Here is a 23,865-nt window from a genome sequence, read left to right on the forward strand (position 1 = left end):
ATAGTAGGAAAGACAACTCAGAACTCATGGAAGAGCTCAAAAATATTAGGAAAGAAAACCCAGATCTCAAGCAAGTAGTGATGGGTCGTTCGCGAACGAAATGGCTCTTAGAGCCGGCTCTTTGACGTGAACGACGCGAGCCGGCTCCTTATCGCGAGCCGTCACGTGGTTTTTTTTTCTTTTCTTTCTCTCAGCCTCTCTCTCGCACTTTTTTTCCGCTTCACTCTGCACGCGAGCCTTGTGCTTTACGCTGGGCAGAGGGGGGAGGGGCGGTAGTTACACTCAGTAGCACAGGAACAGAGCCAGAGAGAGAGAAAGAGAGGCAGGGACAACAACATTAGAAAGGTATAGTAATCATCCACAACTATTTTCGGTTGCAGATGATAAAGGATTGAGAAAGTTTATTCATGCAGGTCCATATGACAGAGAATATGCATGTTCTTTTAGTTTTCATATTATAATTTATATTTAATTGTGTTGTGGTTTGCAGTGTTTTGTGTTCTTTTCACTTTAAATTTGTGAAAGGAAAAAGCTGAAAATGTAAATAGTTAAAACTTGAAATGTGAATAGTTGATTTTTGTATTAGATGATTTATTTATTACATTTTATGTGGAGTGAATAAATAAAAGTATATTTACGGTGGCCCCTAGAGACAAAGCACATACAAACTTCAAATCACGTACGAACTCTGAAGCATGTACAAACTCCAAAACACGTAAAAACACGTACAAACTCCAAAACACGTAAAAACTCCAAAACACGTAAAAACACGTACAAACTCAGAAGCACATAAAAACTCAAAACACGTACAAAAGACAACAGAAGTGCTCCAGGATGCTGGGCGCAGTGTTGAGCCTTTGTTATCTTGTGGCTACACAAGCCAGCAAGTACCAATGACCGGATTTGGTGTGTGGTAATAACAGGTAAATGAACTTTTTTAAAAATTATTTGAATATGTATATGAGTGCCTGTGTATAAATACACAAACAATACACACATGCTTTCAATTGTGTAATTTAAGTGATCTAGTAGCTCTGCTTTGGAAGTTCAGTTCATGCTAGAAATGTGTTTTGGAGTTTGTACGTGTTTTGTCTCTAGGGGCCACCGCATATATTTATATATAAACATATATAAATAAAACCACTTGTTTTTACGTTAGTAATTCCTTTTGTGCATAATTTTATATTATTGTTAATAATAAATTAATTAAAGCAACAAAACAACCTGAAGAGCCGGTTCGGAGCCGAAAGAGCCGGCTCTTTTTAGTGAGCCGAACCGAAAGAGCCGGATCTCTAAAAAGAGCCGGAAATCCCATCACTACAAGCAAGAGCTCAAAAATAGTAGGAAAGACAACTCAGAACTCATGGAAGAGCTCAAAAATAGTAGGAAAGACAACTCAGAACTCATGGAAGAGGTCGAAAATATTAAGAAAGAAAACGCAGATCTCAGGGAAGAGCTCAAAAATATTAGGAAAGAAAACCCAGATCTCAAGCAAGAGCTCGAAAATAGTAGGAAAGACAACTCAGAACTCATGGAAGAGCTCAAAAATAGTAGGGAGGAAAACGCAGAGCTCATGGAAGAGCTCGAATATAGCAGGAAAGACAACACAGAGCTCAGGGAAGAGCTTGAAAATAGCAGTAAAGAAAACGCAAAGCTCTTGGAAGAGCTTGAAAATAGCAGGAAAGACAACACAAAGCTCAGGGAAGAGCTCGAAAAAAGCACGAAAGCGAATGCAGAACTCGTGAAAAATGTGGAAAATAATCAGCGCCTACTTAAAGTAGGTTTAGGTCTTGCCACAGTGGCCATTGTTGTTCCTGCAGCTTGCTGGGCCATCTCAATGCTTTTCGGCTAAAGTGAATGTCCCGCTCTGTGGGGTCATGATAATAATCAGAGTTTTGATATCTTAGCAGAAGATATCACCAAAACTTTCTGAAGTGTAAGAAATATAAATTCATGCTCAATTGAGTCAAAGGCTTTATAGAAGTCCAGGAGAAGGATAAATGAGTCATCAGATATTAATGCTGAGTAGTCCAGAATATCCAAGACGAGTCTAATATTATTGGAGATGTGCCTGATTGTCATAAATACAGACTGTCTCATCTACAATATCATTCAAAATATATTTCATTCTTCTAGCTAGCAATAGAGCTAAAATTTTATAATCATTATATAGGAGGCGTATTGGTCTCCAGTTGTCTATAAAAAGTAGGTCCTTCTTAGGTTTGGGAATTAAAGTAATAAGTCCTCCAGTGTGATAATAAAACCAGGGAAAAATGAAACCTGCTCCTGTTAAATATTCTTAAGTCTTTTTCTGTATAAATAGTGGTATATTTTTTTTTTCAAAAGATACAGTAAATAAAGTAGTGTTAGTAGTGGGTGATATCATGTAAACACTGTCATGATTTTATGTAAACATTTTGTCATTTGTAAACTATAAATGACATGGATTCTACACTGTAACAGATGTAATGTTCTATAAGGTGGTTTTAATTTAAAAAAAAAGAGGCAAAAATTAGTTTGTTTCTTTATTCAATTTTTGAACAGTAGTACTCAGTCAGTACATATTCAGTAAATGCAAATTATTTACATGGCAGTGCACTACAGGCATAAATCTAGACCCCTAGATAACACATTATGGCATTATTAGCAGTGACAACTCCTCCACAATAGCAGGTGGGACTTTTCTTTTTTGAGTTTCCAGGTTTTTAAAGATGTTAAATTGAATAACCTTGACATTATTGGTATTTTGGATATTAGTGATAAGTCTGGCACCAGGGCAATCTTCTGCTGTGCTGTGCAAGTTGACTGTTGTTTCCTGTGAAATATCAACTGGCATTTCCGTGTTGCGGTCAACTGTGTTAGCGGTCTGTGCAAGTTCAGGAGCTGTCTCTGTCTCCATTGAGGCCACTGTTGTTGTGCTAGTGACAGCAGTGTCCTGGCAAAACCTCATTTCTGCACCTGCCGACAGTGAGCATAGGGCAATGACATTATCTACAAAATTACACAGCCTTTGTACGTGCTATGGAGTTTTTACGTGTTTTGGGGTTTGTACGTGCTTTGTCTCTAGCAGGCACCATAAATATACTTTTATTTATTCACTCCACATAAAATATAATAAATAAATCATATAATACAAAAACCAACTATTTACATTTCAACTTTTAACTATTTAAATTTTCAGCTTTTTCCTTTTAACCCTTAGATGCACACGTGGGGTCAAAAATGACCCCATGGGTTGTTTTTCTTCAAAATCTTTAAAATGAAAAGTTGTAATATATTCATATTCCAGGTATTCCTCATAAAATATGTTTGTAACATGAAGCCATTTCTATTTATTTATTTTTTCATTAATTAAAAAAAAATGCAGTTTTTGTATCACTACCCCACTCTTCCACAAGTGGGGTCAAAAACGACCCCAAGCAGTTCCTATGCAATCTGCTCCTCCCTCTTTTTAAACGAGGCAATAGGAGCTGCTCACATTAAAAACAACTTTATTTAAAAAGTAATTTTACACCTGATACAAACATTTTAAAAGTCAAACAATACACAAGTTTAAAGGAAGAAAAATATTTTTAAGAGTTTTTTAAGCTTAGGAATGGTTAATATGTTTAGAAAATTAATATATAATATTTTTCAAATAATTGTCACCCAAATCAACATCATAATAAAAATATAATTAATAAAATATATAATAATGATGATAAGAAGAATAATAACCCATATGGAAAAGAAATAGTAAAAACTTATATGTGATTACTCATGAAAGTGGCCACTTTCATGAGTAAATCATATAAGCCTTACATGATTTACTCATGAAAGTGGCCACTTTCTCATTACTTTCATATATTGTTTTAGTAAGTATCCAAAACATACAAGTTTCATTACATAATTTTTCAAGGGATCTTATATCTGTTTTCACTCTTATATGCTTTTCATACAAGTTTCACACAAGACAGATACAAACTTTATAAGATTTATATATATATTTTCCATATGGGAATAACAACAGAAACAGTTTACTTAAAAGCTCTTCTAACATTAGACTGCTTTTGAAAAGTTTCAATAGTGTCAATACACCATAAGGACAACGCAGATCTCAAGCAAGAGCTCAAAAATAGTTGGAAAGACAACTCAGAACGAAGGGAAGAGCTCTAAAATATTAGAAAAGAAAAGAAAGTGTGTACTTTATTGGTCCCCGTGGGGAAAATGTCTCTCTGCATTTAACCCATTCACTCAGTGAAGCAGTGGGCAGCCACTGGGCGCCCGGGGAGCAGTGTGTAGGGATGGTACCTTGCTCAGGGGTACCTCAGGGTAGCTGTTCAGGGGAATCAAACCCCCGACCTTCCGATCATGGGGCCACCACTCTACCTACTGAGCTATCCCTGCCCCTAAAGAAAGAAAACGCAGATCTCAGGGAAGAGCTCAAAAATATTAGGAAAGAAAACGCAGATCTCAAGCAAGAGCTCAAAAATAGTAGGAAAGACAACTCAGAACGAAGGGAAGAGCTCTAAAATATTAAGAAAGAAAACGCAGATCTCAGGGAAGAGCTCAAAAATATTAGGAAAGAAAACCCAGATCTCAAGCAAGAGCTCGAAAATAGTAGTGTCACAATTCTGGGTCATGTTGACCCAGCTTTCTGTTTTTCATGCTTTGGTGTTTTTCTAGATTATGATTTGATTAATCAGTGATACTGTTTTGATTATGCTTATTATTTAGTAGGCTTTGGTCAGTGTCAAGTCTGTCTCTCTCTGTCTAGTCCGTGTCTTAGTAAAGTGTGTTTTGTTTCCTGTTTTACTTTGAAGGTTCTTGTTCCTGTCTGATGTCAGTGTTCCGGCTTTGCTCTCCCTGTCTCGTTAGGTCTTATTTCTCCCAGCTGTGTTCCCCTTCTGTCTCTAATTCCTTGATGACTCCCTCAGTATATTTTAAGCCCAGTGTGTCTTTGTGTCAGTGTCACGTCATTAACGGCTGTTCACCCTCACATCCTCTGTGTGTTCCATTTGCCAGCATGCCAACCTGTCTAGTTATTCTGTTCACCCAGTTTGGTTATTCTGTTCACCCAGTTTAGTTAGTGTTTTTCCTTTTCAGTTTCATACCAGCAATAAAGCTGTGTGTTTTGAGTTACTTCCGCTTCCGTGAGTCCTGCGTTTTGGGTCCTCTCCTCCTGCCTGCCTACACACAGATATGACAAGTAGGAAGGAAAACGCAGAGCTCATGGAAGGGAATACTATGAGCCTGCGAGCAACCAGCTCACGCCAGCACAGGCATTTTATAAAATGCTAGGGATTATCATTGTTACCCCCAGTGCATCCAACATTTCCACACCGCAGCAGGAGCAACCGCAGCAGAGTTTGCCCACATCACCGCAACAGCCAGGTTTTTTCACGTCACCTTCAGCCAGCCCTGCTCCTTCTTCAACAGGGAAGCGGCAGACACCCCGCCAGCATTCACAGCCCCAGCGAGAGCCTGGATTTCTTCCTGTACAGTCGGCTAGGGTGAGTGGTGGAGCTACTCTTTTTTTGGCTCCTGCAGAAATAAAAACTGTTAATTCCGGGCCGGCTTGTTGTGTAAGCGGCACCAGAAATGAAACGAGTCTAATATTATTGGAGATGTGCCTTTTTGTCATAAATACAGACTGTCTCATCTACAATATCATCCAAAATATATTTCATTCTTCTAGCTAGCAATAGAGCTAAAATTTTATAATCATTATATAGGAGGCTTATTGGTCTGCAGTTGTCTATAAAAAGTAGGTCCTTCTTAGGTTTGGGAATTAAAGTAATAAGTCCTTGAGTAAGGCCAGAGTGCCCCTTTCAATACTTTCATTATAAACCTGCAACAAAAAGGATGCAAGATGAAAAGAAAATAATTTATAGAATTCAGCCACCAGCCCATCTGTGCCTGGAGATTTGTTGTTTTTAAGAAATTCAATAGATATCAATATATAGAAACGCTTTGAAGCGTGATGTCACGGGGGTGGGCGTGGAAAGGATTTTGGCCCGATCCGCCATTTTGGGGGTCTAAACAAAGCGCAAGCGAAAAGGGAGCGAAGGCACACACAACAGCCACCGTTCATATTTGCTGTGTGGTCGGCTGCAATGTTCGATCGCACGACCGGCAAGAGAATAAGCTTGAAAAGGGTTTCTCTTTTCATTCTTTCCCAACCTGGAAGCAACATGAGGCAGCTCGTGTATCGATGTTAGCAAACGAAGCCGTCTAGCCTGGATAGCAGCTGTGAGGGAAGAGAACTGTGAGATATCCAGTTCTCTTCCCTCTCCAAATATCTGTTGGTGCTCCAGACATTTTCATTCCGGTAAGTTCTAAATATGTTCACTCTTTATAAAAGCCTATTAGTTTTATTTTTTCAATGCGCTCTGAGCTCATAGCAAATTAGAACAAACATCCTACTGAGTGATTTTGCAGAACTACCTTCTATTTATAGAGTTGCTAATTATTTGGCATTATTGCAGCAAACCAGTCTATGAAATGGATGAAACATCATGACTGGGTTCCAGCGCTACACAAGGGACCTGCTTCAAACAAACCACCATGCCAATCAGATTACTTCTTCCATGTGAGGGTGAAGAGCTGACCCTTCTGGATAAGATGGTGAAGGTTTGCTGCCGTTTGTTGAACAGTGTGATAATAAAACCAGGGAAAAATGAAACCTGCTCCTGTTAAATATTCTTAAGTCTTTTTCTGTATAAATAGCGGTATATTTTCTTTTTTTTCCCAAAAGATACAGTAAATAAAGTAGTGTTAGTAGTGGGTGATATCATGTAAACACTGTCATGATTTTATGTAAACATTTTGTCATTTGTAAACTATAAATGACATGGATTCTACACTGTAACAGATGTGATGTTCTATAAAGTGGTTTTAATAAAAAAAAAAAAAAGAGGCAAAAATTAGTTTGTTTCTTTATTCAATTTTTAAACAGCGGGACTCAGTCAGTACATATTCAGTAAATGCAAATTATTTACACGGCAGTGCACTACGGGCATAAATCTAGACCCCTAGATAACACATTATGGCATTATTAGCAGTGACAACTCCTCCACAGTAGCAGGTGGGATTTTTCTTTTTTGAGGACGGCTCCTTTTACCTTTCAATACGGATGGTCTGTTTATGTTTTGATCAAGAGCCTTTTTTTGGGCAGCTGAAGAGAAGTCCATCTTATGGCCAACCACTGACTGTATCCTGGTCATATTACCCAGCAAAACCCAGTATGCAGGTTCATCTGTAACAGTCCTTGTGCCACAGATCAACACTGTTGCTTCTACATTAAACAGAAGAGCAGGGACATGGGTGCAAGTCTCCGCGACTCCGGCCTTACAGGTGCAGTGGGCGGCTTCAACCTTCCCTGTGATGCTCACAATGACCCATGGCTGCAATGCTGGTTCATGAAGTCTTTGAGAGTGCAGGACCTGAAACACACACAGACAAAGTTAATTTAAAGACAAGAACTATGAGCCATGGCTGACATAAATGTGTTTTATCTACTTTATCATAAATGTGACAAAGTGTTTAGAAAGTTAGCACATACATATAATTTTTCATTTCTTTATGTGCCCATCTATAGAACGCTGCATGTTATAGTGTAAATCTGCCTGTTCTCTGTCAGAAACCTGCCTGCAGAAAATGAACCTAAAGTATGTAATGTGTAATGTCATCACTTTAGAGATGGAGAAAGCATAAAGTGACAATTATGAATCACTTAATATGATAAGGAGATTCTGCAGGTCATTAATCAATGTATAAAATTAAAATAATATGTATTTTTAGTGACACAAGATACAAATATGGAAGCAAGATGTATAATTAGAATTATTTATAATCCAATCGTTCAGTCTGACGTCACTAGCCGTGTCTGGGCCTAAACTCTGCTGCAGGTCCATATATCAAACGATCACAAAAACTGTCTAAAGTCTTTCATCTTTAATAAAATGATCAGCGTTCTGCTCTACCAGGTGTAACAATTGAGTTTAACATCCAGGCATCCATGAAAACGGAATTTATGACATTTAACGGAGTTGGAAGTTAGCAGGGAGTTAGCTCGCTAGCTTCTATCTAAATACAATATAGCATGTCCTGACTGCGGGGTTTTGGAAACAAATTAAAACGTACAGCTCTGTTATCACTTCCAACATAAATGAAGACAGAAAACTAAACAGCAGTGACGTTTGTAGGGCTACTGAAGTTGGGCTAGCTGGTATATAATGATGTGCTACGTGACCGCTAGCGACACAGCTATGTTAGCATAATATAAACAAGCTAACTTTTTTCCCACTCGATATAAGTTAACGTGAGTGTTCTCGGTGGTCAGGAACAAAGGTAATCGCATGGCAGGATGCTGATTGGCCAATGTCATGTCAGTCACAAATTTAACTATCCAATTGCAGAACTGCAGGTCCTTGAAGGGTAATACAGTTTGAATGAAGCTGGAGGATCTCTATGTAAATATCCGACAAGCTAGGTCCCGTAACTTTCAGTAGCTGTTGAAAAGATAAAGTCGTGGTATATCAGTGTTTAGAAATACCATTATTACTTTAGGATTAGTTTAACACAAAGTCAGGGCTGACCCGGGACCATTGCTGTGAGCCACAGTGCGCAGCATAAAGGTCCTTTCACATAGGACGCAGGATGTGCTGCTAATGCTAACTAAAAGCCAAGGATCCAGAATTTGTTGCGCTGGCTGCTGAGCTCTGTGGGTTTTTGCAGCAGCTCTACCTGTACTAGATGCACCAGCTCCTTGTCGTTTCTATCTCTAACTTTGTCCTCTAAAAGAGTTTCTGGGGTTTTTTGCTGGTTCTTCAAATATTCAATAAAAACATGTTAATTCATAACGGAGAAAGCGTTGTAACTATCCCCACTAGTGAAGACTGTCATTTCCACAATACTGCCCCCCTAGGTCCGCAGCGCTGTTAAAAAGGCTCTGGAGGTCCCTGTATTAAGCACGTAAACCTGTGACACAAAAATCACCAAACTGAGACCACCACAGACTGTTTTCCTTCGTGGTGATGAAGGAAAATGCTGGGCTGGCATCTATGGCGTTATTTTTGTGCCACTATTCTGAGCGCACGTAAAGAAAAGTGAGCGCACATAGAAAATTTTTGCAGGTGCAAGTATTGCATTTTGAGGAGAAATTTATTTTGAGCGAAGAAAAGCTAAATTTGAGTGAACAGAATTCATTGCTGCGTGCAAAAATGTATTTCAGTGTTTGCTATTATCCATACACATACACAATAGCAGCCCCTCTCGCTCAGTTTTTGCACTTGCTCGCAATGTGTTGCTTGCATAAGTGCTCTAACGTTTTCGGAGATAGATAGGCATCTAAAAGGGCATTTATTCCCTTCAAGGACCTGAAGCTCCATAAAGCACCCCTCCAATAGTCCTGATTTTGAACTGTTGTAGTCCTGTTTTAATTCCAGATCAGTTCTGGGTCTGGTTGAATTAGGGCTTAGTCCGCATGTCTTGATACAGCCCCGACTTTGTTCTGCCTTGCTGCTTTATTAAAAAACTAGTTTAAGGTGTCCTATATATGTGATATATATTCTTCTCCATATGAAGTCATTCTTTTTTGAACAAAACTCAAAACAGAGCCAATCTTTCAGTCATTTCTAAGCACCCCCCGGCTGGGGCGCCAAAGTAATACCGTAAAATAACAGAAAATAACTTTCTCATAAAAATACAGTTATTTTCAGTGATGAAAATAGAGTTTGTTGCACTAATTTTACATGGGATTTTGCCTTTTCCGAGTGCTTTTAGACATTAAATTAGGAACATTTTAATGTGATTAAACAATGAAATTACCTATAAGCAAGGTCAATGAATGTGGCAATATGAATAATAATGCTTAAATTTGCAGAAATATACAGTTAACAGTTGGGTTAAATAACATTATTTGATGTAAAAAGTTGTATATTCAATTATATTTGAATATATCTACATTATACAGCACAAAATAATTTGATTTATCTTTTAAAATGTGTCAAAAAACTAGAGAATGGCTTCATAATTATAACTTCATAACTTTCAGTTTGAATTAAGTGTGCTCCCTGTAAGATTGTGGGTTTTATCTGTCACAAAACACCCAAAGAACCCTTATTAAACAAAACCCCTGATTATAATTACATTAAGATTATGTTAATTCTTGATTATGTTGTGTCTGAGCAGTTTGTAGATGTTTATTTTACTTATAAGACAAGAGACATTGCTTCAATCATTAACATGGATTTTATTGACAAAAAGATAACCCTTCCTGGAACAATCCAAGAACAACTAACACTTATGTATAAACAAAGGCAAGTAGAAAAAAGAATGTAATGCAAACGCACATTTGAGCACATAAGAAGGGGACGATGCCACCTCGAACGTTCATCTGCCTCCCCACATCTGGAGCAACGAAAAGGGATATATTTGAGGCACAAAACCTGCAGGTTTAGAAGTGGCTCTAGCTTTCTGAAAGTCTCACATTCAGGGCTGCTGCTGGCAATTTGGGTTCCCTTGGAGAAATTTGCAAAGTAACCATATGCAAAGAACAACTCGAGTAAAACAAAAGCCTCATTGTTATGTTGATTATACTTAACTGATAAGTATTGATATGTTGTAAGTTGTCACTTTAACACAAACTTTTACCAAAATAACTGAACGAATGGGACTGTGTTTCGACGACTGTAAATTAAAGGAGTATTTTTTTTAAACTAGTCTTTTTAGGTACAAAAGCCTGCATGCAAATATAAATTACGCTTGCCATATTATCTGAGGATCTGATGTTTTTATGTTTTATATTATATATTTTATGCTTATATATCTATTTGTTTATTTGATTTACTTTTTTATCGTTTAGAAATAAGAGCGTTTTATTGAATCCGTTAAGATTGACGGTAAACGAGAAATATCGTTAAGATTAACATGTGGTGTATGACAACTCAGGTTTTAAGTGTAACTGTAGTTGCGCGCTGTGTCCGCCAGGGAGCGGCAGTGTCGATAGACCTTAATGTAGACATGCAAACACTTCCGGTTTTAACAATCAAAATAAAAGTTTCATTTTGGAAATGTACAGAAACAAATCCACCACATCCGGTCGCGATACTTTAATTTTGAAAGGTTTTTCTTGATTTTCAGGTGTACCGTCACCACAAGGGCAGTTCATGCTATTTAATCTACACGAGCACTACTTTTACCGTCACAGGTCGACTTCAGGTGAGCTGTTTATTCACTAGTTTATGATAAGTGGGCTTATTTTAAACGTAAAGGAAGTTTTGTTTTCCTCAAATCGTAAGCGGTGTTGTTAGAGACGTGCTGTCATGCTAGTTAGCTACCGTTAGCATGCTAATGTCAGATTTGCTAGCGGTTAATGAGTGAGTGAAAGCTGGGCGGGGGGGATGGGTTGGGTGATATTGATACTGTTTATGCTTTAATTATATAGCCATTACTAGATAAGGCCGCATTTATAGTTTTAACACAAATGTCACTAAAAAGTCAAAGACTTAAATCTCTGTTTTAGCTGTTAGCGAGTGTTTAGCAGAGATTGGGTCGGTGGCTAAAAGTTACTTGAGCTAAAGAAAGCTCATAGGATTGAAGCTGCTTAAGTTACTCCCGGCTGGCATGTGTGTCTACAGACGTCTGAAGGTGTAGTTTTATAAGTTTTCTTTAATGATAAAGCGGAGATGCGACAATTAAAGGTACTTTTTTTTCATTAGTCCTTTCTGGTTTCTGTCGCTATACTGGGAGCGCTTCCTCTTTGGGAATTTGTCACCTTAATATCCCACTGTGTGACGAGATTAAACTTCCTTAGAGTTTAATCTCAAAGAAAGATGGTGGTTTTAGATTAATACTTCAGTCTTTGGGTTAAAGATCTGCTAAACGTAAGACGCATATGTAAGTTCCTGTGGTCAAGTGTTGCTGAATCCTAGTAAGTTAGTGGATCTTTTTCTGCTTATCTTGTATTTTTGTTGTTGTTGGAGCTCTGTCTTTGGCATCATTAACTTGATGAACTATACACTCGTCAATAATTACTTTACCACACCTGTCCAAAAATATTGTTCTTTATAATATGTTGTTATATGCAGTTATTAATTTTTAATGTACAGTACAACAACCACATAAATATTTAATGTCCGATCTCATCGATATAGTTCTCAAACACGCTGGTCATAAAGAATGACATTTCCATACCAGATTGGGGTGCCAGTGGAAACTGCGTTACTGTTGGCTGAAAACAAAGGAAGAGGAGAGAGGGAAGGAATATTAGGAGACTGCAAGAGAAGGAAAGGCAGGACTGTAGATGTGAGAGTAGGGACTTGACTGGTTCATAGATGTAGTGAAGGGGGCAGATGTCAACCCCTAAAAGGAGTAGCCAAAAGAAGTATGACCCTTGTCTCTTAGTGGGTGTGGATGGGGATGGTCCTAGGTGGTTATAATTAGTGTTATGGTTTTATTTTCTATGCTTCAGTATGTCTGTCTTTATATCTTAACTCTAAAGTTCTCAAGTAAGTGGCCTTATGTTCTTCTGTTGGGTGGAGTAAGAGAAAGAGAGAGTTAAAATTTTTAGTATCTGGTTGAGTAGGGCTGAACGATATATCGCATTTGCGATAATATCGCGACATGATCAAGTGCAATTTTCTAACCGCAAAGGCTGCGATTATACTCTGGACATGTCCAAATTCATGGGCTGCATCCTCCTGAGGCCGCATTTGTAGACCGATTACGTCACAGCGACGTGCCGAAGGCTGTCCAAATTACTACCATATCCCAGAATTCATAGCGCGGCCCAGCCAAACTCCAGTTTCCAGCAATGGCGGCCGCTACTAAGTTTTAAAATTACTCATACTAATCTTTCTGGGTCACAAAATAAACTTCTAACATATTTTCAGGCGAGAAAGTAGTTGTGTAAACATCAAATATCTGCTCGGTTTATCAAGATATCCCATATTTGCAAAAGTGCTTCGACGTTTTCAGAGGCGTCTGCTACCCACCATCTCGACAGCTAGCCGGGAGCTCGAGGGTTACTGATGCGGCCGAGAACGGCACAACTCCCGGCACATCATTTTCAGATCACCGCGGAGTTTCGCTGCTCGGGTTAAACGTAATATATAAGTCACTTAGACAACCTAAAAATGTTATTGTTGGGCTTTTTTCAGTGTTTTGTTTGTTCGTGAGTAAATCGGTTTGGCTGAGATTAAAGTTATTAGATTAGATAAAATAAAACTTTATTAATCCCCCGGGTGGGTTCCTCCTTGGTTTTCACACAGCTGACTAAACGTCAAACAGAAAACTTATTAAACAGAAGTATGAGACAGTCGAGAATTTACACCAGTGTCTGGTTATATTTTAGATAGCAAGAAGCAGACGGCCGAGTTTATTAAACTCCACCGAGACAGCGGTGACGCTAATCAGAACTAGCCTTCTGATTAGCTAATCAGAAGGCTAGACCGTCCAATTTCACGCCTTTAAATTTTAAAGGCGTGTTTGTGTGTGTGTTTATACAATTGCTATTATGTTTGCACTTTATGTGTAATGTTACTGACTGCAGAGATCAGTAAGATGTGTGTATTTTTTATTTAATAGTTTTATTTATTTAATATTATTTTTTAATTGAATGACTGTCTAGTAGTTCACAGATGTCGAAAAACTGAGTGTGGTAAAGCCACTGATTTATTTTATTTATATTTCTGCAATCTGCACATTGTACTGACTTTCATTTTAATGTTTACACCAGGGTTCCTTGTCAGCACTTTATGCTCAGATGTTTGTAAGCTAAAAATAAACTATTGTGTATGTTCAAATATACTGTTGTGATTGAAGAAGTTAAATAAAAATGTCAGTCATCAATTCATGCATCACCTCATGTCATCATAACAGAGGTCTGTCTTCCAGGAAAGAACAGTTTAAAATTAATGTAATATAGTATTGGCCATACTATATGATGTATTGCTTGTCTTTGTTTAATAATACAGAAGACAAAGACCTTAAAAAATAATCGCAATCGCAATATTGGGGCAAAAAATCGCAATTAGATTATTTTCCATAATCGTTCAGCCCTACGGTTGAGGATATGGTACACTTTGAGGTTGTAAAATTTCCCTAAAGCCACAGTTCAGTTTATTTCTCACAGAGAAAGAATTAAAAAAACAAAAACAAAATCAGGTTATCTCTTTTGTGTAAATCATTCACGGCGGGCAGAACTGTGCAAATGACTTATTTTATTTTGTTGTTGTTTGCTTGGAAACCAGCATATTTACATAGCAGTAGATATCAGGGGGAAGATTTCTTTCTTTTGCATGTTTCCACATGAAAAATCAAATCTGTCCTGAGAACCAGCTCCATGCATAACATCAAGCTATCCTTAAGAGTAAACCAGCATTATTACTTATAAGCGTATCACTAATAAAGCTCTGACACTGCATGTTAAAAGTATAGCACTGTAAGTGTAGTTAGTGATGTATGGAGCTTACAGTTTTTGGGTTTTGTGTTGATGCTAAACAGTCTTCTGCCTGAGTGGAGGGCAGGGTGTCATAACAGTTTATAGGCTGGGTCAGTGGGTGGGTGGGATCCCTCATAAGACCATGAAGGGGAGGGAGCTACAAATGATCTGGGCAGCTTCCACTATGCTCTGCAGCGGCTTCTTCTCAGCAGCATACCAGGTGGTGATGGGGTGTTGAGGCCAACCTGCCTCAGCCTCTTGAGGAAATGAAGTCACTGGTAGGCGTCCCTAATGATGCTGCAGGTGCTACTGTTCCACGTCAATTCCCTGGAAATGTGTTCTCAGATGTATTTGAAGCTGTGGACTGTTTCTACAGCTCCTCCTCTGATGAAAAGGGAGATGGAGTATTGCTCCTCTTCCTGAAGTCCAAGACCAACTTCCTTATCTTCCCCACATTGATGCAGAGGTTGTGCTTCCCACACCCATCTATTATATCTTTCACATCCTGCAGATATCATTCTTTTCTACATTAACAAAGGATTTTGCGTATAAAAGTTTGGCTTTTCACCAGAACTGGTTTTATAAAATGGACAATGATTAAAGAAAAATGCACAGATTTCTGTTAAATGAAGTTACACAATACTCTGAGTATTTACAAATAAGGTGACATAAGTGGCTTTAATGTTAACCCTTATTTTCCTGTTTGTCGCATCAACATTCTCTCTGATGCAGGTCCCACCATGCAAAGCCTCTATCTCCTCCTGATACCTGCTCTGCTGCTCCTCTTGGCCATCCCCGTCTCCAGGGGGCGTTACAATGATGATTTTGACGATGGAGAGGACCTAGCAGACTTCGATGACAATGACTTTGCCGAGTTTGAGGACATGACCGATGATTCAGCAGCTGAAGCAGAAACCGCCCCTCCGCCTCGGGCTTCACCATCCTTGCAGCCGGATGAGGATGAAGATGAAGCCACAGTGGAGCTGGAGGATGGACAGGATGGTTTTGAAGACCCAGACACACAGGTTCATTACCTTCTAACTCTTTACGTCTCAGTATTTGAACACAGTTTTCATACTAAATCATGTTTGTTTTGATTTATTTTGTTTTCGTATTTTACTAGGATCAAGATATATACAGCAAATATGACCAGGAGGAGTTTGAGGGGATTGGAGACATGGAGAAGACTGGACACTCCATGAAAGACCCCCTGATAATCCACACGGTAAGCCGGGCTTACTGCTGAAATCTCCTAAAAAGCAAGTCTGGCATAGTGAGTGGAGCATTCCTAATCCTTAAATATACTTTGCATGTTTGTGAGTCCACTTACTCCTGAGAAATAGGACTGTGAGTGCAAGGGTCCATGCAGATCACTAATTTGACCACACATAAATTCTCCATTTATATGTGGAGAGTTTACATTATTGTGCAACAGCTTGACATGCTCTCCAGTAGGGATGGGTACCGGTGTCAGAACCGGTGCCATCATGGCACCGGTTCTGACATAAACGGTAGTAACCAGACGGAAAAGCAGCGCACATTTCGGTGCTTTATTTCGGTGCTTTTTTTTCCTGAGCTGTGATACACTTCTAGCCAATCATTTTACGTTTCCGAGGATAGTAGGCGGGGCCAGGTACGTAAGTTCTGTTAGAGCAGAGCTACAGATTAAAAATGTCCAAGGCGAAGCGGTCAAAAGTCTGGCTGTACTTCACAGCAAAATATGCAAACTCAGCAGCCTGCAACAAGTGCTTTAAGCTGATACTGTGATACTGTCAAAGGAGGTAACACCAAGAATCCGATTAAACAGCTGGCGATGCATAGCGGTTTTTTTAAAAGCCGAGAAATGCGCTGTATTTGGTAGCTTGCTGCGAGACCTCACACCGAGCACGTTGGGTGGGTTGCCAGTTATCGGACCCGGAGCAACATCCCCCAAAAACCCGAAGAATAGAGTCCTGGCCCCTAGCCCTGCCAGTGTAGCAGAAATGATGACGGATGATGATGGCAGCAGCAGCCGTTCTTCTCTGCATGAGTAGCTTAATGTTGTTCGTGTGTAATTTACGTTGAGTAGGCTAACCACGTTATTACATTAATGCATGTAAGGTGAACTAGCAAACATCATCATAGCTACATGCGGCTGTCTTCTTGTTTGATGGCAGATACTCCCTTCACCCTGGCCAAAAAGGCTAAAATGACCAAAGAAAAAGTGGGAAACAGCTAAACATGAGAGGTTTTGGACAAAGTTTGTGTTTTTTCCATTGTTTAAGCACTGCTTCCAGCCAAGAGTGATGCCATATATGCCACATGGCTGCAGAAAAGGCACACATTGTTATCTTTTTACAAAAAAAAACAGCTGAACATGAGAGGTTTTTGGACAAAGTTTGTGTTCTCCATTCTTTAAGCACCGGTTCGAGCACCGTTTAAGCACCGGCACCGTTTCAAAAGTACCGATTTGGCACCGGTATCGGATAAAACCTAAACGATACCCATCCCTACTCTCCAGTCTGTGGACTTCAAGCAGACTTCAAACAAGTAAAATGGGGATGATGACTTGGATATCTATTGCTAGTCATATAAGTGAAGTGTCCAAATGAATGCATAGATGAAAGAGAACTCTGCCTAGATGTGGTGTAGCAAAACCTTCCACAGGGGAACTTGTTCTGCCATCAATACTAATCAATGATCATTATCATATGTTAAAAAACAAAAACACTAAACATGATGTCTTATAATACAGAAAGATCAGCAGTTCAGAAAAGGTTTATGCCAGTCATAAAACTCGGTCAATCCTAAAGACACAGACATCAACTTTAATAATCCCACACTGAGGGAATTTACATGATACAGCAGCACAAAGAAGAAAGAAAAGTCAATATTATACGTTTAGAAATGGAAAGAAACGACTGTGTACAAATTAAAAAATAAAAAAAGCCAAAATACTGCACAAGAGTAATTTGTACTGTATATTAAAGGTTGCTTTATCCAGTAAAATACACTCAGATTTTATTTTTATGTGTACATAAAGTGCAGTGGGAGTGATGGTGTATACACTCATACAGTCCCGATCAAAAGTTTAAGGCCACTTGAAAAATGTGGAAAAAAAACATATTTTGTATTGTTGGATCTTAACAAGGTTCCAAGTAGAGCTTCAGCATCCAACACGAAGAAATGGGAGTGAGACTAAACTTTTTTTTTTTTTCGAGAGTGCAATTTATTGAAAACAACTCTTAAACTGAAACAGGCTGTTTTACAGCTGATCAAAAGTTTAGGACCACATGCCTTTAAAAGGCCAAATCTGTGCAAAAAATGTGGATTCATTGTAATTTTCTGTCAGGTAGTCACTGTCATGACGTTCTGATGGCAAAGGCAAAAAACTTTACCTTTTGAATGTGGATTGTTTTTAAATTATTATTATTTTTTTTACATTTTTCAAGTTGGTCTTAAACTTTTGATCTGGACTGAGTTTTAGCACACGTAACACACCCTATTATGTGTGTGAATTGTACCATCTAACTACTGTCAGGAGGAAGGAGCTATGGTGCTCTGTCCTACACAATGGCTGTAACCATTTAATGCTCAAGGAGCTGCTCAGGGCCTCCACATTCTCATGCAGGGGGAGAGAGAGGAGCTGTACATCGACCATAATCCTCCTCTCACCACCTCTATGGAGTCTGGGGGACTGGGCAGGACAGAGCTTGCCCTCCTCATCAGTCTATTGAGTAAAATAGTCTCAGAGTTGCACTGATTTGAGCTAGATTACTAAGTTAGTCAGACTGATACCCTGGCTGTTATTCACCTGTTTCATACACAGTAGTGTCTGTGTATGTCTGCAAAGGAATGACCGATCTCAGAAATGTCAAACCAGGTTTGGGGTTATTTAGAAACAGTACAGTCATTCCAGAACAAAAGTAGCAACCTGTAATATCCCTATTATGTTACAGTCAAAAAGAAATCAACCAAGTTTTCAACCTGAAGATTGTTTTTGTTTTTAAAAATTGCCATTGTTTAATAGTTCAGAACATCTTAAAAAAACAAACACAAACTTCAGTAATTCAGGGAAAAAATCACATTTAATCATTATTTTAATAAACAAGCCTCATGTAGTTATTGAACTAAAAAATTAAATTTAAAGTTTAAGGATAGATTAATTTAAATAAAACATGTACGGCTGAACAAGTGGATGTGTTGGAAGACACAAGGTCATTCTGTAATCATTAGGCTCAGACTAGCAAGTGTTTTTTGACTGTAAACCAGTCTTTCCAGGGCTGCAGTCAGTCCCCCGCTGGCCCACAGCATGCCTGTGGGTGTAGATGGGGGCAACAAGAGCCCCAGGCAGCAATGAACTAATCCACCTAGGGAAGAACAGCACAACATCACTGGGGAAACAAAAGCAACAACCAAATGGCACAATGTATTAGCAAACAGCTGCAGGCTAATAATGATCCTAAGGAAGGACCACCTGCAAAAACCTTTGACTCACTTCAAGATCAGTGAGGCTTCCAGGTACTTTTAGGAGTCATTTTGTAGTGAAGTGTAATAAACCTTTAATTTAAAATCTTCTAATTTTATTAAAGATGCTGTTAAATGTTTACATTAAAAACAAGGATAATAAAAACAGGCCTTAGAGTGAGAAATTATAAATTAATCTTTATTGTCTTTTTTTTTTTTCTTTAAATTTAATCTTCATTCCTGACTGAGCTGCCATACTCTTGGCTGTTTGCTTCTCTGCAGGTTCCTGCACATCTCCAGAACAGCTGGGAGAGTTACTACATGGAGATCCTGATGGTGACGGGCCTGCTGGCCTATATCATGAACTACATCATTGGAAAGAACAAAAACAGTCGCCTGGCTCAGGCCTGGTTTAACTCGCACAGGGAGCTTCTTGAAAGCAACTTTGCACTAGTGGGTGAGTTCTTTCCACACTGCCAGAAAGATGACTCAACAGGCTAGATCTGCTTCCTTGTATTTAGTGTTAATGGTTAGCATGAGGTTAACTGTTGACACTTTGTAGGTGATGATGGCACCAGTAAAGAAGCGGTAAGCACTGGGAAGCTGAACCAGGAAAATGAGCACATCTACAACCTCTGGTGCTCTGGACGTGTGTGCTGTGAAGGCATGCTGATCCAACTCAAGGTGTGGGCAATGTGTTCTGATATACAAGTATGAGTATTAGATATATGTATGCTACATGTATCTCATGTTTTTATTGTGTTTTAAAGTTTCTTAAGAGGCAGGACCTGCTTAACGTTTTGGCCAGGATGATGAGGCCCGCCTGTGACCAAGTGGTACGTTTTCACTTTTTCTTTTCTCTCCGCTGTATATTGCTGCAGATACACTTTCTAACCAGCCGCATCTGTGGGTTGGTTTTTGTTGTTATTTTGTTTTGGGGTTTTTTTGCAGCAAGTCAAAGTGACTCTTAATGATGAGGACATGGATACTTTTGTATTTGCTGTGGGCACCAAGAAGGCCACGGCCCGGCTTCAGAAGGAGATGCAGGACTTGGTGAGTTTCCTCCTCAAATTGGACATGCAATTTTGAAATTCACTGTTTTTATGCAAATACTGACTTGTGTAGTCTGGATTTTTTGAATTTTTACCAGCTATGCATTAATATTAAAATAAAAGCCTTGTTTTTATGTATTCCTTTATTTTTTTATTTTATTTTTTATCTCTTTTATCTCAGAGTGAGTTCTGTGGTGATAAGCCAAAGTCTGGAGCCAAGTATGGGCTCCCAGACTCCCTGGCTATTCTTAGTGAGATGGGCGAGGTTACGGATGGTGTGATGGACAACAAGGTGAAGTCTGGCTCTCATATCAAAGCAGTGTCATAAAAGAGACTGAATATTCTGAGAATACTCTCTTTAAATCTGTTGCTGTCATTAAAACTCTGTGTTGCCTCCCTTTTTTTTTTGTCATTTAAGATGGTACATTATATCACCAATCATGCTGATAAGATTGAGTCCATCCATTTCTCGGACCAATTTTCTGGTCCAAAAATTATGCAAGAGTAAGTAATCATTTACTTTTTCAGATTATAGTTAAGAATTTCTGTCTACTGATGGATTTATTTGATGCTTCAGGGAGGGTCAGCCCTTAAAGCTGCCTGAGACCAAGAAGACACTGCTGTTTACATTTAATGGTGAGCATGTCATTTCTGCTACTGTCTTGGACATCGTCATTAAACCTAATTTGATTTCACTGGTGTTTATTTTAATATATTTTATGTTTTTATATTCAGTGCCTGGCATGGGCAACACCTCTCCCAAAGACATGGACGCTCTGCTTCCTCTCATGAACATGGTGATCTACAGCATCGATAAAGTCAAGAAGCTTCGTCTGAACAGAGAGGTGTGTACAGTGCACCCACTATTGCAGTGTTTTAATGTTTTAGCTTCTTTTTTAATCATTCTTGTATGTTTAGGGCAAACAGAAAGCTGATAAAAACCGTGCCCGTGTGGAAGAGAACTTCCTGAAGCAGACTCACGCTCAGCGTCAGGAGGCAGCCCAAACACGGCGGGAGGAGAAGAAGAGAGCAGAGAAGGAGAGGATCATGAATGAAGAGGACCCTGAGAGACAACGTCGTCTGGAGGTCTGCAACAAGAACTTTTCAGACTGAATACACTCAAAATGATATGATATGGTATGCAGTAAATGTGCTGATGGCTTTAGCTAAAAGAAAAAGAAAAACTGACCAAACATGGTAAAATCCACTAGTAAGTGAGTAACTAAAATATTTATATACCACTTTTCATAGACAAAAAACACACAAAGTGCCGGACACAATTAAAAGACAATATCAACAGAGAACCATGTTTTAAAAAAAGAACTTAAAAAACATAAATGAAGACCGTGAGAAGAAGACTCCACAGAGTCAGATAAACAGAGCTGGAGTGGTAATCTGCTCCAAAGCCTTGGTGGCACAGACGGAAAAAGCTCTGTACAAGGGAAAACTAATAGATTTTGCGCTTGGGAGCAAAGACAATAAGCAGCAGTGTGACAAGAAGTCTGGACCTTGTCCATTTGGTGTTCTGGTATGCAAGTGTGATTAAAAAGCATGACCTAATGACTGGTTGCAACATCTTTTCAAACTAACTGTCTGTTATTGTAAATCAGATTGGTGAAAGTTTGGAAATAACAGCAATCTGAGTGATTGCAGTTAGCCTGAGTTTGAGATGGGTTGCCTCCCATCAGGCAACATCTGCAATCAAAAGTGGCCAGAGGTTGAGGGAGTTTCATGATCAGCAATTGACTGCTGCAAGTCCATCTCTGAATGCAATCGGCTTTGAATATCTTTTAGATATCTTCAGTTCAAGTGACTAATATTATCAGTTATAATGTACATTGATGGTGTTGGGGTGTCACAACACTTTTAATTAAGACACTTATACCTTAGCAAGACAACAAGTGTGCAAAATCTGCAAAATTCAACTCTCTCATGTGACATTTTCAGGAAGCTGCCCAGCGGCGTGAGCAGAAGAAGATTGAGAAGAAGCAGATGAAGATGAAGCAGATCAAAGTCAAAGCCATGTGAAACATCACCACAGGGATGAGGATACAAGCACACATAAAAGCAGTGCTCAGCTCAGACCGTTTTCTTCCAGCTTGTCTCACCACGTCCACAGCTCTTCCTTACAAGTCGCTCAAAGCTTCAAACAGACGTTCTGCACCTCTGGATGTGTCGAGCTTAGCTGTTTGTATCACCACCTGCTCCATGTCAGTGGCTAAATCTTAAAGACTGTGAGTGAATATGAGGACTTTTTTTCACCATTGAATCTGTCACCACTTCTCACGTCAAGATTTTTCCCTGAATTTCATGAACGTTGCGTAGCTCAGTGAGCTTTTTAACCTTAGTTTGCAGGGAAGGAATACGCTATTTGGTAATACTCAGACACATTTTTTTAAAGGAATAAAAGGATTGCTGTGGTTTCATTGGATATATATTAGCATTAATATAATAAATGATACTGTCAAGGACGTTTTAATTTATATATGCAATGTGGTTGATTTCTTGCAAGTTGTTTCTAATCTTTATCTGAGCAAAAAATAAAATGTACTGGAGTCTGTTGGAAAACTTTGTTTTTAATGGTAAATGACAAGGCAGCTGGTTATGGGTGTTAGTGTGGTGTGTGTGGGTAATAAAATAGTCTCTCAATATTAAATTGATATACTTCTTTGGGTGGTAGTTGTTGAAAGAGTGAAGGAATAAAATGGGCACCAGAATACGGGTGGGGCTTAGTGCTAAATTTAACTAGTAGACTCTGTCAGCAGTCTGAGCTACATTTGGTAACATCGGCATGGTCGTGTCTTAACAGGCTGAAATATTATAGTCCTGTGAGGCTGGAAGTCATTTGTAATCATGAAGGTGTTTAATAGTTTACTGAATCTGGAGAAATGAAGTGCAGAAATGGACTTGTCATTTTGTCAGCTAAAATAATTTAATCCTTGTCTTTGGTAAAATGTTAGTTCCTTTTTTTTTTTCTTTTTTTTTTTTTTTAAAGTGTGACAGTCCCAGATGTTTGTTTAATGAACTCCCCTCTCTGGTTAAAGTAACAGAAGGCACTTGTTAGTATTATTGGCAGTTTATTGCTGCCCTTCTTTTAAAGGTGAACTAGAACTACATCAATTTACTAAATATACAATTCAGCAGCACAAACCAGTTCTTACATACTTTGACAGGTGAGTTCTTTTTCATCTCGAATAAATCAGAGAGATAATAGATACTCGTCACACTCTAACACAAAGTCGGTTAAACTTCAGGCAATTGATCTGTCCAGTTAGAAAGCTAGAACCAATATGAATCCATTTCACCTGCTTTGGGACATTAAAAGTGACAACTGATGCAATGGAGAGTCAACAACCTTTGTGTGACTCTGCCAACCTGGCACAGTCACACAAAGGTTCTGGTTCTTGTAGCAGTCTCAAGAGGTTAGAGGGGCATCAGCCCAGCAGCAGGAATAATATCTGCTCCTTTTTCCATAGAGAATCAGAGGGATCCCTACCAGAACTCTGGAAAATGCCCTCCAGCCTGGTTCATGTTTGTGACTGGACTCTGAACCTGGCTCCATGGTGGTGACATGAGGTCCTACTAAAAGATCCTGGTATCTTTTAGTAAGATCTGCAATCACAGTTGTGCCCCATGCAGCTTGATAGATTCACCACTGGCACCCTGTTCTTTACACAGATGAGAACAAGCTCATGCTAAGCACCTTGGTGTGTTCAAGTGACGGAGTCTAGGAACACCATGGCAAATGTTATGCTGTCCCCAACAACATGGATTTGCAACAGTTTATTCTTCATAACCGGACAGATTGATATCCCTGCAGTGTAACCAACTTGGTGTTAATCAACTTATTTAATAAATTATGGAATTTCCTATCCAAAATGTCTTAAGACCAACTTTATTGTCACACTATTCAACATTACAAGGCAGGTACTCCAGACGGAG

The 23,865-nt window shown here is 38.9% G+C and overlaps 1 protein-coding gene across 2 annotated transcripts; it reads left to right on the forward strand.

The window, feature by feature from the left end:
• The first annotated feature begins 11,044 nt into the window (after positions 1 to 11,044).
• Positions 11,045 to 22,491, forward strand: ccdc47 (coiled-coil domain containing 47). Of its 2 annotated transcripts, none has more exons than XM_085404609.1 (13): positions 11,045 to 11,202; positions 15,158 to 15,450; positions 15,549 to 15,650; positions 19,154 to 19,328; positions 19,434 to 19,555; positions 19,642 to 19,711; positions 19,833 to 19,924; positions 20,105 to 20,215; positions 20,342 to 20,427; positions 20,501 to 20,559; positions 20,659 to 20,768; positions 20,842 to 21,009; positions 21,871 to 22,491. In XM_085404609.1, the coding sequence occupies exons 1-13, from the start codon at positions 11,151 to 11,153 to the stop codon at positions 21,949 to 21,951; spliced, it is 1,521 nt and encodes a 506-aa protein (XP_085260735.1). In that variant the 5' UTR covers positions 11,045 to 11,150; the 3' UTR covers positions 21,952 to 22,491. The 2 variants fall into 2 exon arrangements, with proteins under 2 accessions (XP_085260735.1, XP_085260734.1); XM_085404608.1 differs by having other exon boundaries at positions 19,642 to 19,707; positions 19,823 to 19,924.
• The last annotated feature ends 1,374 nt before the right edge of the window (positions 22,492 to 23,865 follow it).

This window comes from Rhamphochromis longiceps, linkage group LG4 (assembly GCF_057381845.1).
Source record: "Rhamphochromis longiceps isolate RC_006_pf linkage group LG4, R_longiceps_female_GT1.1, whole genome shotgun sequence".
Taxonomy (NCBI): Eukaryota; Metazoa; Chordata; class Actinopteri; order Cichliformes; family Cichlidae; genus Rhamphochromis; species Rhamphochromis longiceps.